This window comes from Chaetomium globosum, genomic scaffold (assembly GCF_000143365.1).
Source record: "Chaetomium globosum CBS 148.51 scaffold_3 genomic scaffold, whole genome shotgun sequence".
Taxonomy (NCBI): domain Eukaryota; kingdom Fungi; phylum Ascomycota; class Sordariomycetes; order Sordariales; family Chaetomiaceae; genus Chaetomium; species Chaetomium globosum.
Window position 1 is genome coordinate 1403573 of NT_165978.1, and position 14088 is coordinate 1417660.

At 57.4% G+C, this 14088-nt stretch overlaps 7 protein-coding genes across 7 annotated transcripts; 3 read left to right on the forward strand and 4 right to left on the reverse strand.

Moving 5' to 3' along the window:
* Positions 1-128: 128 nt before the first annotated feature.
* Positions 129-1020, reverse strand: CHGG_05740 (uncharacterized protein; the record flags this gene model as incomplete). The annotated part of the gene is made up of 2 exons (XM_001221834.1): positions 129-767; positions 826-1020. 2 exons carry the CDS (start codon positions 1018-1020, stop codon positions 129-131), a joined length of 834 nt encoding a protein of 277 aa, XP_001221835.1.
* Positions 1021-2292: 1272 nt separating this feature from the next.
* CHGG_05741 (uncharacterized protein) lies at positions 2293-3326 on the forward strand (the record flags this gene model as incomplete). The annotated part of the gene is made up of 2 exons (XM_001221835.1): positions 2293-2363; positions 2504-3326. 2 exons carry the CDS (start codon positions 2293-2295, stop codon positions 3324-3326), a joined length of 894 nt encoding a protein of 297 aa, XP_001221836.1.
* A 709-nt stretch (positions 3327-4035) lies between these two features.
* Positions 4036-6410, reverse strand: CHGG_05742 (uncharacterized protein; the record flags this gene model as incomplete). The annotated part of the gene is made up of 3 exons (XM_001221836.1): positions 4036-5832; positions 5882-6054; positions 6317-6410. The coding sequence occupies 3 exons, from the start codon at positions 6408-6410 to the stop codon at positions 4036-4038; spliced, it is 2064 nt and encodes a 687-aa protein (XP_001221837.1).
* Positions 6411-7471: 1061 nt separating this feature from the next.
* Positions 7472-9380, forward strand: CHGG_05743 (uncharacterized protein; the record flags this gene model as incomplete). The annotated part of the gene is made up of 4 exons (XM_001221837.1): positions 7472-7829; positions 7902-7942; positions 8031-8853; positions 8947-9380. 4 exons carry the CDS (start codon positions 7472-7474, stop codon positions 9378-9380), a joined length of 1656 nt encoding a protein of 551 aa, XP_001221838.1.
* Positions 9381-9698: 318 nt separating this feature from the next.
* CHGG_05744 (uncharacterized protein) lies at positions 9699-10881 on the reverse strand (the record flags this gene model as incomplete). Its single annotated transcript, XM_001221838.1, has 2 exons — positions 9699-10605; positions 10841-10881. 2 exons carry the CDS (start codon positions 10879-10881, stop codon positions 9699-9701), a joined length of 948 nt encoding a protein of 315 aa, XP_001221839.1.
* Positions 10882-11566: 685 nt separating this feature from the next.
* CHGG_05745 (uncharacterized protein) lies at positions 11567-11991 on the reverse strand (the record flags this gene model as incomplete). Its single annotated transcript, XM_001221839.1, has 2 exons — positions 11567-11921; positions 11978-11991. The coding sequence occupies 2 exons, from the start codon at positions 11989-11991 to the stop codon at positions 11567-11569; spliced, it is 369 nt and encodes a 122-aa protein (XP_001221840.1).
* Positions 11992-12397: 406 nt separating this feature from the next.
* Positions 12398-13766, forward strand: CHGG_05746 (uncharacterized protein; the record flags this gene model as incomplete). Its single annotated transcript, XM_001221840.1, has 2 exons — positions 12398-12811; positions 12894-13766. The coding sequence occupies 2 exons, from the start codon at positions 12398-12400 to the stop codon at positions 13764-13766; spliced, it is 1287 nt and encodes a 428-aa protein (XP_001221841.1).
* Positions 13767-14088: the final 322 nt, after the last annotated feature.

A 14088-nucleotide genomic window follows, 5' to 3' on the forward strand; every position in this document is an offset into this window, starting at 1 on the left:
ATGTATTATTTAATTATATACATATATTCTCTGTGAAGTTAATCGATATAATAAAGCTAAAAAGAGGATTAAAAAAACAACAGAAGACTGCGTATTCGGAGAGTCAGGCTGGGGGCTTTCCCACGCCCTCAACGCAGTCTTCGGTCAATTAGCGAGCCACTCCTAGATAGGGGCAGAGCGCGTTCCGGATGTGTTTGAAGCACTCCTGGCCGCAGGGGTCCGAGTAGCCGTAGCAGGGCCCATCCTCGTCGCAGTTTGCCTTGGTGTCTGAGAAAAAAGGACATGACCCTGCTCCGGACATTCATCGAGGCCTGTCGGATTTGCGTGGATGCCCGCCGTTGGGGACCATGGAAGTGAGTGATGGCCTCGGCTGCTGGCGCGGCATCACCGTTTACGAGTTCGGTATGGATATGGCCATTGCGCGGGGCTTCGGTGGGGATCAGGGGCGTGGTCTCGGTAATGTTGCTGTGCACCTCGGTCATATGTGGTGGGTCAAAGACAGCACTCGGTTGAGGAGATGGCTTGGGAAAAGAATGGCTGTGGTTATGGTGGGCGTGCTCCTCGCCATCAAAATTTTCGTGGGTATGGTCGCAGTCGACAACATGGGAGGGCATGTACTGGTGTAAGACGCGCGAGATGACCTGGATCCCAAAGAAGCCGCCAATGAAGCAGCCCATCATCAAGAAGCCGGCCTTGTGTTCATCCCAGTTGTCCCTGGCGAGGTAGCGCATAGCGGACGGCAGCATGCTGTAGAGGGCAGAGAAGAGCTGCGGTAGGTAGTCAGCAATGTGTTCCATAGGTGGGGAGGGAAGCCTAGTTACTTACCATGACGCCGAAGCTCAAGCTGAGTGACGAGGCAAGGAAGGCATTGCTCTCTTGGATGCGGAAGTGGCGCTTGCTCGGGATGAGGCGGATAGGAATGTCGATGCAGATGACGGATGCGCCAAAGATACACGCGAGGCCGCTAAAGGCGCACATAACCCAGCCTCGCGTGTCGTTGTCCATGGCGTTGGAGTCCATGGTGGTGTTGCTTGGGATGCGCGCTTTTTGCGCTTGGAAATATCGAGGAGTGGGAGTGATGTAATAATTAGTATTTTCTGCCCGCAGCTAAGGAGTCCGAGGTTGATGGTCAAGGGGGGTTGAGCAAGCACACAGTCGTCATCTGGGTCAGATGGGGTTGAGGCTGAAATTACAAAGGAGGGATAAGATCAATGAATGGCTCGAGGGGCAACAAAGGATGGAATTGTTAACTAAGGCAACTAAAGTAATCCGATGAGAACCTCGATGGCCACCCTCATGCAGGTCATGCAGGCAGCTTCCTAGCTGTGTCAACTGCCCAGTGAACGGCTTTCACATTTTGCCCAGTGCCCGGGGTTTCCGCCTGCAAAACGGGCCAACCCTGGCTCTTGCACCTTCCGGTGGCCGCTAAGTTCTAGACCTGCACGACGGAGGGTCGCAGGCTTTCCCGAAACAACTCACCTAGACATAAGACCACCCGGCCGCCAAAAGTTAGGCTTTCTTTTATCTACCCAGATTTTACCACCCATATTACGAGGGTAGAGATCTCGACGTGCCTCTTTGAGTGGCGTTGCCGACCGAGTGCAACCCCCGCGCTGCGACAGGGGTGAAGTCAGCCCTGCAAGCCCACCTCGAGTCAAATGGCAGTGATTGGCAATCCTGCATCCAACAATCAGTACAGATTACTCGGGACAGGCGGTAGTGGCGGTGACCGTGCGACGGCCGCCACGGCCATTGCGAAAGAGAGCAGGGAATGAGCACCTTGATGGCCAGCCAAGCCAGCTCATGGCTCCAGGCCGGCCACGGGGTCAGCATCAGATGGTTTCGAGATGGGAATGCGGGAATGCACTGCATCCTGATCGGACAACATCTAGAGATGCATTTATTTACTTCCATCCATGCAACGATATCTTCCAATGCTAAAACTGGTGCCAAACCAGACGGATTGCCTTGGGCAAGTCAAGTTGCCCTAACAAACTAGCTGTCTGCAAGTTTAGTTAGTTATCTCGACTTGTTACCGAGTTACTGTATGTAACCCGTGCATTCTCAAACCAGTGGCTTCGCGTGGGGTCTTCGTCAGAGCATGCCCCCACAGCCAAGCGCACCGAGCGCAGTGTTTGCCGGGGGCAGGTGGTCGGTCTTGGCCTGCATCAAATTTCCAGTTGTGGGCTGAGACAACGACAACTTGCCGAACCACCACATCACCGCAGCCGGGCGGCCGGTCATAAAAAAAACACTTGTATATACGAATACATGATTGGAAACCACCTCAACATGTCGAAAGCCACCATCGCCGTCATTGCCGCCGTCAGCGCCGGCGCCGGTGCAGCGGCCACGGCGGCCATGTTCTCGATGCGCAAGCCCGAACCAACCACAACTCCACACGCGCCCGACCCCCCTCCGCCTTCCGCCTCCGCCCCCGTCCCGGTCCCTCCCTCCCAGTCTTCGCCTCCTCGACAACCCACTACCTCCTCCTGCCCATAAGGTGCAGCGACTCGCACACTCCCATCGCCAAGGTGAAGACCGCACTACTCTTCGAATACGGCTTCCCCGGCCCCACCGCCGACCTCGCAACCCGACAAGCCCTGATCTCCTCCTACGACCGGCGCACACGCAACCCGCACTGGGTGGCGGAGCACATCACGCCGTCGTCGCTGAGCATCCGCGACGGCGACCGCAAGCACAGCGCCTTCCTGGAGGACCCGGCCATCCCGGACAAGTTCCAGGCCAAGCTCAAGGACTACGCGCGCTCGGGCTACGACCGGGGGCACCAGGTGCCCGCCGCCGACTGCAAGTGGTCGCAGGCCGCGATGAACGACACCTTCTACCTGAGCAACATGTGTCCCCAGGTCGGCGAGGGCTTCAACCGCGACTACTGGGCGCACTTTGAGGATTTTTGTCGGCGGCTGACCCAGCGCTATCCGAGCGTGCGCGTTGTGACGGGTCCGTTGTATCTGCCGAAAAGGGATGTGGAGGACGGGAAGTGGTACGTCAAGTACGAGGTGATTGGGAACCCGCCGAATGTGGCGGTGCCGACGCACTTTTACAAGGTGATTTATGCCGAGGAGCAGACCGCGCCGGGGGGGAAGGTGGCGCTGGGGGCGTTTGTGCTGCCGAATGCCGTGATCCCCAACGCGAAGCCGCTGAGCGACTTTGAGGTGCCGCTGGAGGCGGTGGAGAGGGCGAGTGGCCTGGAGTTTGCGAGCAAGCTGCCGGCGGCGAGGAGGAAGCGGTTGTGTGCCGAGACGAGTTGCTCTGTGGTGGTGAAGGAGTATGCGGAGCTGCAGAAGGCGTTTGCGAAGAAGTAGGCGGGCTGTGTGTGTGTGTGTGTGTGTGTGTGTGTCGTCCGGGGCATGTAATGCCCGCCATCTACCAACATCTGGTATGGTCATACGGAGCCGGGATACGTGCCATATCAGTGAATCATACAATAATAGCAAAACAAGCAGCCAACACCGACTAATTGCATGGCTGGACATCCATAAGTTCTTATTCAGTACTTCGCTGTGCCAGCCCATTGCTTGGAAACCCATCTCATATATAACCAACCAAGAACAACATGATCTTCTCAGCTGGATTTCCACTTCCAATCCTCTCATCCCAAACTGTCTCTGATTTGCGGATATCGCGAGTGAATACACAACAGACCCCCTGGCATCCGGGGCACACCATCTCTAAAGCCCATCTCACTTGACCTTCCGTACTCCTCCCCGCTTGTTAATTCCCCCGTTGGCTACAAAAACGGGCTCCCCCTTACCAACAACACATTCGTTACTACCGCCTGTTTCTGATGTTGCGTCTCCCTCCAACGTCTCATCTCATGCATTCCCTCTTTCCTCAATTCTTCTTTTTACATTTTCTCCTCTTGGCTCCCTTCCAGCCAGGGAGTGATACATCACCCCCCCTCCTACCAACGGTCTCATCGCTATCATCATCGCCCCCTTGCAGGGATTGCGCAACGCTCCTACCACCATTATCCCGCTTTCCACCATCACCACCACCATCCCTCCCCCGATTCTATCTCACCCTCGTATACTTCCCCTTACTCTGCTCCATCCTCAAGCTCTCCTCCTGGCTCGGCAACGGCGCCCGCCGCCTCCCGCCAGGCCCATCCTCACCCTGATCACCGCCATACTGTCCCTGATCATATTGGTCCCCGTACTGCTCTCCACCACCACCCCCACCACCAATACCAGGGGGACCACCACCACCACTACCAGAACCACCCCCAGCCGCAGCAGCAGCGGCAACCAAATGCGGCGGCGGCGGCGGGAACCCATGCGGGAGCATCATTCCCGGCGGGGGGATCAAGCCGGGCGGGAGCATGCCCGGCGGCGGGGGCGGCACAACGCCATGTTTCTTCATCATCTCCGCGATGGCAGCGAAGTCGGGCGGGTTCTTGGGGTCGACGCCCGGCATGCCGGGGAGGGGCAGGGGCGGCGGCGGCGGGTGGGCTCCGCTGCCTGCTGGCAGGGGCAGCGGGAAGGGGGCGTGGGTGGGGGGCGGGGGCGGGCCTCCTCCTCCTCCTCCAGACATGCCTGGGATGAGGGAGGGCGGAGGGGGCGGGACGAGGCCTGGGAGGCCGGGCAGGCCGGGGATGCCGAGCCCTGGGAGGCCCGGGGGTTGTTGGCGGAGGGGCATCTTTTGGTCGACGAGGCCGTCCATTTCGTCTTCGAGTTCTTGTTCTTCTTCGGCTTGGCGCATGTGCCGGTGGCCGCGGCGGTCCCAGGTGCCTTGGGCCTCGGCGGCGGCCTCGCCGATGTGGTAGCGGTCGTTGAAGTTGTCGGCCTCGCCGGGGCGGGCGCGCGCCCAGAAACGTGTTATGCGGTCGTTGGAGCCCGACGCGAGAATGTGGCCCAGGGGGTGCCAGTCGAGTGACCAGATGGCGAAGTCGTGGGCGTGGGGGACGCGGTGGGCGGGGTAGATGGTCTGGGCTGGGGTGGAGGCTGGGTCGGCGGTGTCGTAAGGCGCGATGGAGAGGGAGTGGCCCGGGGGAGTGTTGGGCTCGTCGAGGAGGTAGTGGAAGAGAGAGCCTTCGGAGCCGCCGGTGCTGAGTAAATTGGGGTGGATTGGGTGCCATGTTAGGGTCGAGATGTCCTTCTCGTGGCCGCGGAGGAGGCAGATGTCGCGCATCATGCGGAGGTCGAACACACGGGCGGTTTGATCTCGCGCGGATGTGGCTAGACATTGCCCGCGGACTTTCTCGAAAACGGTCTTGGTGATGGTGTTTTTATGACCGTGGAGGGTTGTCAGGCACCGGCCCGTCCGCGGATCCCAGAGCTTGACTAGATGGTCTTTGGAGCCCGAGACGATCAGTCCCTTTGTGGGATGCCAGTCGCAGCTCTTTGCGTCCCAGCCATGGCCCGTGAGTGTCGATTCAGCTGCGCCAGCGGCAAAGTCAAATATTTTAAGTGTTGAGTCATCGGACGCTGTGACAAACTTGACATCGGTGGGGCTGAAGGCTAGGTCTCGAACAGGGTCTGTGTGGCCGCGGATGCTCTCGACGTTGTTGAAGTTGGGCTGCCAGTACTTGATAATCCCGTCGTGGTCTGCAGATACTAGCCAGTCGTCGCTGTGGGAATAGGCCAGGGCACGGATGGCCGAGTCATGCGCCTGCATGATGGTCTCAAAGTTGAAGCCGGTGCCGTTCCAGAGGGTGAACTCTCCGCTGCTGGACGCCGTCAACAGTCTCCTGCCTTCCGGCGTCCACCGTACCACGTTGATCGGATGTTTGATCTTATTAAGCGATGAGTGCAGGTGACGCGTAGGTACCGAATCAGCCGGACTTGTTGTCCTTGCATGAGGAGGCAGCATCTATATCTGGCGTAAGTAAACGTCTTCGCTGGGAGATGAGGGTACTCACATCTACTATGTAACTGTTACTTGGTCTCTCGACCTCGCCAGTTAATGACCCTTTGTAGCGCGGTTGGCGATTCCGCATCCAGCCGACAACGGTAGCGCCATAGTCGGTGACAGGGCCTTCCGGAGATAACGTCAGTCTTTCCTTGCTTTTATCTCGGCAGCCGCGCAGCCAGCCTGGAGAAGAAGTAGAGCCCATTTTGGGCTGGGGCATGCCAGAACCAGCAGGTCTCGGCGGTGATGATGTGGATTTGGGAGAGGGATGGTTCGATTGTGAGGACAAGTCAACCAACCCCGGTTGCTAAGTGATGAAGGCAAGTGGTGAGAGGGGTAATTGGCCTTCAAACACATGCTTCTTGAATAGAGATGACGCTCACTCCGCGGCTTCTTGCAGAACACAGCCATAAGTGATAACAAATAAAGGAAATGGTGAACTCACGCCTGCCCCGGGCCCTCGGCGGTGGCCCATCGTGTCCTCCACCACCACCAAACCCAAAACCCTTGTCGCCATGATCCCGTCCTTCGTAGGCCATGATGAAGCAGCAGATGGACCGGCACTTCAAGCCTAGACCAGAAGTGGGTAGTTGGTGCTCTCACTCTATGGCATGGATCCCTGTCGCAAGCACGCCCAGACTGATTTTAATGATGACTGCTATCCTGTGGATGATGCTATTAAATGGATCTTGGCGGAGATATAGTCCGTTGCATGAGATGGGACGTGATGTTGTTGTTGGTTGTTACGGTAGCGAGCAGCTTCCTCGATCGCGAACCCGCTCTTTGTTGGGATTGGTCTGGCCAGTCAAACATGAATTTCCAAGCCCAGCTCCCATTCAGCAGAGACACAGATGTGGTCCGTGCATAACAAACCCAAGTTGCAACTAGGAGCAAGGGTGCGTGACTCGGGCCATGCAGCGTTCTCTTGAAACCTTCTTTGTTCGCTGTGCCATTGATTGTTTGACAGTCCTTTTCGGGCAATTTGATTTTTTTTCCCTGCCTAGGCGATCATTGCTCGTCATTTATCCCTGTAATCTCTGGAACTAGGTAGCCTTTTTTTCACCTTTTCTTTTGCATCTACGAATGGATATCCGAGATCCAGACCAAAAAAAATGGAATGAGCTATCCCTGTCTTGTCGCTCACGAATCCGACATGTGCTTCGCCAAGGCCTGGATTCGTCTCCCGCCAGTGGTGGCGCCCAGGAACGTCCAAACTTTAGGGATCTGCATTCCCCCTCTCGAGAGAGGTGTGCCCGGAAACATTCAGAGCGCTTGCAGTAAAAATGATCTTTCCAATTTTTTACACACCCTACTTTACAACCTGTTCTTAAGACTGGAACTTGCGAGAGTAATATCATGCCGCAAATGGTGACGAATCTTTTTTCATCTCGGCCGGTCCGAGTGGGGTGCCCCTCGGCGCCGCGGCTCAGTGTTGCATCCGGCGTATCTCCCTTCACCAACGGCCTTTAGGGCCTGTTATCTCTCGCCACCATCAGTTTGTTCCTTCTCAAATGTAAAGCGTAAACATTGGATGAGAAAAGAATCATACGTCTTTTAAAATATATCTCTCGTGATTCCTGACTCGTGCTGTCAGGCCAAGATGAAGGCAGAAACGGGCACAACGATGGCAACGTCGACTAGTCTCGAGACTTCCCAAGTCAATGGCGTCACCAACCGGGCCCCTGTTGGCCCTAGTCACGACCCCCACGCTACAACTCCGACTCATGAGACGACAACCACCATACCGTCCGACGTCCTCGCCAATGGTTCTACAAATGGGACTACGAATGGGACGACAGATGATTCATTGGACATATCCGAATTGCGCAAAGCGTTCCGCAACAAGTATCGCCATGTCGAGGCTGTCCACTCCGAATCGAAACCATCCTGTCTGAGCCATGACGCTACAGAGACACCCAGTTTCATCGGTTTTAGGAATCTCATGGTGATTGTGTTGGGTATGTTATTAAAGATGGCCTTGCTGATGTGATAAGGTTGAACTGCCTCTATTAACGCCAACCGGCCACCAGTTGCTGCCAATCTTCGCCTGGTCATCGAGAACATTCAAAAGGTTAGCATGTTCTCCCTTCATTCCTCATCTGATAAGACGGCAAGATGGCCGACGAGATAGATAGAACGCAGCTGACCGTCTATTACAGTATGGAGTTCTGATCTGCATCAAATGCCACGACTTTCGCCCCAACGATGTACGCCTGGGGCTCCTCCTCTACATCCTGATCCCATGGCACCTCATGCTCGCCTACCTCATTGAGCTGGTCGCCGCCGCCAATGCCCGCAACTCCCGGGCCAAGGCGAAGAAGCGGGACGGCAGTACCAGCCCGACCGAAGACGAGTCCAAGCAATTCCTGCAGACCTGGCGGATGCTCCGCATTCTCCACGCCGTCAACGTCACGGCCGCCCTGGCCGTCACCTCCTACGTGGTCTACTACTACATTCACCACCCGCTGATCGGCACGCTCTCGGAGCTGCACGCCATCATCGTGTGGCTCAAGACGGCGTCGTACGCGCTCACCAACCGCGACCTGCGCCACGCCTACCTACACCCGGTGCGCGGCGAGCGCGACGCTCTGCCCGAGATCTACGCCCAGTGCCCCTACCCGGCCAACGTGACCTTCTCCAACTTGACCTACTTCTGGTGGGCGCCCACCCTGGTGTACCAGCCGGCGTACCCGCGCACTCAGCGCATCCGCTGGGTCTTTGTGGCTAAGCGCCTCGGCGAGGTCGTCTGCTTGAGCGCCTTCATCTGGTTCGCCAGCGCCCAGTACGCTACCCCCGTGCTGCGAAACTCGCTCGACAAGATCGCTACCCTGGATTACATGTCCATTGTCGAGCGTCTGTTGAAGCTGTCGACCATCTCGCTGGTCATCTGGCTGGCGGGCTTCTTTGCGCTGTTTCAGAGTTTCCTGAATGCCTTGGCCGAGGTGATGCGGTTTGGAGACCGCGAGTTCTACGAAGCATGGTGTATGTCTCTCTCTCCTCCCCCCCTCCCCTTCCCTTCCTTCCCCCCCACACACACAAGCACCCCATACCTAACCTCCCACCCCCCCAAACCAGGGAACAGCGAAAGCCTCGGCGCCTACTGGCGCACCTGGAACAAACCCGTGTACCAATTCTTCCGGCGGCACGTCTACTCGCCGATGCGGTCGCGCGGGTGGAGCCACTTGTCGGCCAGCCTCGCCGTGTTTCTGCTCTCGGCCGTGCTACACGAGCTGCTGGTGGGGGTGCCGACGCACAACATCATCGGCGTCGCCTTCCTGGGCATGTTCCTGCAGCTGCCGCTCATCGCCATGACGGCGCGCCTGGGCGGCCGCCGCGGGAACACCGCCCACGGCCGCCTGCTCGGCAACACTATCTTTTGGGTGTCATTTACCATTTTTGGCCAGCCGTTTGCCGCGCTGATGTATTTTTATGCATGGCAGGCCAAGTATGGTAGTGTGAGCAAGATGCCGCTGGCGCAGCCGGGGACGTGTCCGGCTGTGGTTGTTTGATGCGTTTTCGTGAGGGGTAGTTCCTATTGATGTGCTGTCGGTTTGGGATGGGTTACTGTGTAATAAAAAGTGGTTTTTCTTAGCGGGCGGGTTCGGTATGAAAGCGAAAGGCGGCGTCATTTCAGAGGGAAGTCGATGTGGTTTAGCTATTAAGAACAGCGAATGACAATCCCCTAGCGTATACGAGGGACTTGATATATTAATATAATACAACCCAACCTATCCTCCCAGAGTATTTCATATCCCTTCTATACCGCACCTATGCCCATCCCAACTTTCCCTGCTTTGATACCCGTTTCCTCTACTAATACAACGCCCCTACGGCACGAAGGGGATCCTCGTGCGGACCCTCCTCCTATAATCCACGTACTCCCCCCCAAAGAACGCCACCAGATACGCCTCCTCGTGCCGGATACGCCTGCTAAAGAAGCGCCACAGCACCGCCGCATACCCGACAAAGCTGAACACATTCCCCATGACCATCTGCGTCCCGAGCGCCCACCAGAAAAACCCAAAATAACTCGGATGCCTCAGCACGCCATACACCCCGGTCGTCACCAGAACATGATCCTCGCGCCGCCGGTTCTGCACCAGATGATTGAAGCTCCTCCCCGCATGGATCATGGCCACGCTGCGCACCGCCTGGCCCACGGCCACCAGCACCAACCCCACGGCCACCACGACCGTGCCGAGCCGAGGACCCAGCGGCGTCCAGCTCGCGCCGGGCCAGAGCGCGTGCACGAACAGGCATTCGAGGGCGGCGACGGTGTGGGCGATGGCGTAGGCGGGCCAGTTGGAGGTGAGCAGAAAGGAGGCGATCTCGGCGGCGCGCGTGTTGTAGGCGGCCGTGGTCCAGAACTCGAGGAAGTGGAAGAGGGAGAGCGCGCCGAGGAAGAAGGGGAGGCGCCAGAGCGGTGAGGTCGTCGCGAGGAGGATGCCCAGCGTGCCAATCAGCCCGGTGGTGAGAGTGATGCCGAGGGCGAAGGACCGCGCCGCGATGCCGGCGAGGGACTTGTGTTTGTGTGGGAGGTAGGGGACGATCGGGTCTTCTTCGGCTTCGGCTTCGGTTTCTTCTTGGTCGTCTTCAGGCTCGCTGTAGGAGGGCAGAGAGGAGCTGTTTAAGGGGTTCTTTTTGTCAGCGTCGATGAGCTCTTCTTCGTTTTCGGTGTCTGTATTGATGGTGGGCATGGTGCGGTCGAGGTCGAGGGAACCACGGCTGGGCGGGCTGACATTGGTCGAAGCAGAGGTGGAGGAGTGGCGACGACGATGAAGCTCGGAAGTCGTTGTGGTAGAGTTGCAGTGTGTAGCCCAGGGCGGGGACTGTTCGTCGATGCTCCCCTGCTCGATGGCTGATGTAGCGGTTTTCGACATGATAGCCATGTAGTAATGAGAGATGCAGAGGGTCCATGAGGAATGTTGAAAAGGGGGTTTCCGACTGCAAGACGAGTATTTGCGCTTACCTTTCGGGCGACCAGGGCCGTCGAGGAGACGCGCCGTTCATTGTCAAAACGGCCCCTGATACAGTGTGTGGACGGGACGGAATCGATGACATCAAGAAGGGTTCTGTAGTTGTTGCCGACTTGTTTCGGCAGTCGAGCACGACAAAGACTCGCCCGCCTCTTTTTCTATATCATGCCGATTATCCGCCGTAACAATTGTGTCTAAGTATTGTGAGGAATGTAGCTGGGATTGCCAAACCGGTTTGTTCTTTCGGGCTGCAGGGGCGTCGGCGACCTCCTCAAGCAAGTACTCGGGAGTTTGTTGTTTGCTCAATGCAATGCTGCTGCGCGGCCAGTCGCGCGCAACTTTTAGTGGATGCAGCACCCAAGACCCACGTGGCGGGGCAAGGGTTTGTACTGTTAATAACCTGATGCAAGCGTAATAACGCGGGAATACCGGAGTCGCGCGATCTGTGTCTGCCGTAAGAGTGTCCCCTGCTTCGGCGATTGACAGCCTTGGATGAACCAATCCCGTCATAACATCGGCTTCTCCATTTCCCCGGGGAATGAAAGAAGTCCAGCATGTTGCCGATGTCATGCGACGGCTGCGCTGCCCTTACAGACCACCTTGAATCCTAAAGGAGGAAACGATAAGCACCAGCACGTTGACCCAACCCCAAATAAAGGGGATCCACGTCGACATCAAGTAGCCCCCGACGAGGTAGCTAGCGCCGACTCTATTGCAGGTTAGCATAAACGGGCTCGGAGCGGGTTGGTAGAGACGAAGGATAAAAAGGACACGAACATCAAGCCCACAAGAGTCCCCGCGATTAGGGCCTCAGCGCCTGCAATAAAGGCGTAGATCAGAGGCACCAGCCAGAGGTACTTCCAGCTAGACATGCGCTTGCCGCCCTGCATCAACACGGCCACGCCGACAGCGCCCAGATGGAAGAGGCCGTAGAGGATAATGGTCCAGAAGAGGGTGAACTTCCACATCTCGTCCAGCTCGTAAAGGATAACAGTCGCTGCCTGGGGCGGCCAGAAGAGCGATGGGAAGGGGGGCACCGTGTAATTGGCGGCGGGCGTGTCGCGCCGGACCCGGCTAGAAGTATCGTCAGCAATTGGAACTTGATTGCAGAGATATGCGATAGCACATACGAAGGGATGTCCATAGTCGCTGCAACAGGTGCGGTCCCGGGCGGCCTTGTTGTATGTACTGCTATACACTCTACTGCCCCTACGGAGTAGGTATGAAGTACTGCGTAATAATTCAATGTTCGGGGCCGAGTTAGCAGACGCCAAGCGACCGGCGCGTCAAGACGCATGTGTTAAAGCCAAGAACAGTCTTGGCTGAACCTGGTTACCTAACGCAAAGTCCGGGTAACTAACTAACTACCTGCCGCGCATCATCCAGAGCTACCTCGGCTCCCCATATGCCGAGTCTCAGTAGTTCTGTTAGTGGTTCCCTTCAGCTGCTTCCCCCCAAGAACCGACAACGACAACAAACACAAACACGCCGACATTCGGTCCCGATTCAATGACATAAAGCGATACAGACAGCACTGCCACCCACCAACCATGTCGATTGATCGCCTTCTCACGACGGTGCTACAGCTCTACCAGGACGTGCACGATGATGCCCGCACCGAGCAGATCTTCGGGTCGACCGCCCTCCTCCTCACGAACCTCTCGAACCCGCTGAACCTCTCTTTGCTCACATCCCAACTCCTTATTGCCCCCGCAATATGGGGTCGCCGTGATGGCATGCGCACATGCTTTCGCATTATCAGCATCTTCAACACGGCCGCCATCCACGTGCGCCGCAACGAGCTCGAGAAGATCAAGAAGCCGAGACAGCAGCAACAACAACAACAACTGCACCAACCACATCACACTGGCGGCGAGCTGAGTAGCAATGCCTGGACAGCAGCGATTCTCAAAGGTGCCGACGACCAGTCGGGGCGGTGGCAACACCTGCTCGTCTTCAGCGGCGTGTTGATGGGCATGGAGGGCAACCAGCGACATTCTCTCAGCAGCGGCATGCGCAACACAGTCGAGCGAGCCGTCGTCACAGCCACGAACCTTGCCATACAAAGCAGGGGAGCCCGAACCACCGGCTCCATCCGGACCCGTGGCTCTGGCCCTCAACTACGCCTTTCCGCTGCTCTCCGACTCGGCGCGCGCCGGCCTCAACTGCGATGCGCTCGTCCCCGTCGCAACACGGGCGATGCTTGGCGGTGATGGCCTACAAGACGGCGTGTTCCTCGCATCCATCGATCAGGACATACGACAGGCGGAGCAGAAGTTCATGTGGACCGAGAACTCGCCCTCCTATCTGCACCTACAGCAGCTCGAACAGCGGCCCCTCATCTCCGGCCTAGGACCGCTCTCCACGCTGCTGGCCCATGCCGTACAGTTCGCGCGCGATCCCGACGTGGTGCTGCAGTTGCAGGACGACTTGATGGCATTCACCGCGAGGCTACTGCAGCACTGGCAGGCCGGCAAACTCTCCGAACTCGAAATCTCAGAAGAGAGCATCTTCCTCACCCCTGAGACACTCGAGACCACTTGGCCCACCCTCTGGCAGTTTCTCAAAAAGACCATGTACGCCGTCGTGGCCGTCCTCCAGTCCATCGTCACCCGCAGCCTCCTCGACCGTCATCTCAAGCACCACGCCGTCGCCCCCACCGTTGCCACCAAAACCCTCCATACCCTCCGCAATCTCTACTTCATCTCGTCCCGCAACGGCAGCGACGCCTTCCAAGTTTACGCCTTCACCTACCTCACCTCGCTCGACACCCTCTCCCGCTACGGCCCCGCCTCGTCCGCCTTCCTCCACTCCATCCTACCCCCCCAATCCAACATCCCCCCGGACCCCCTCCACCGCACCGTCGAACTCTTCTACCTCCACACTGTCGAACACGTCGTCACCGTCGTCTGCGCTTAGGACTCCTGAGCCCTGAGAATTGAACCGCCCAGCGGGCAAGCTAGAAGACGTGGGACCAGGAACAACAACAAGGAGAATTTGCTGTCTTGGTGCTAGCATGTAGTGCGCTATATCGCCTAGAAGCGGCTGCCAAGGCATAGCGTGTGGTGCCTCTAAAGTAAGAAGCAAGGGGCGGCGTAGATGGGCGGCGACTTGAGTATATACCATGGATAGAGTAGTTGCCGCCATTCCCCGTCTGGGTTTTAGAACCTAGGAGTTTCTTGGGGGTCAACAAAACCTTCTTAGGCTGACTGGGTGAAACAAATCATCGGATTCTTGATCA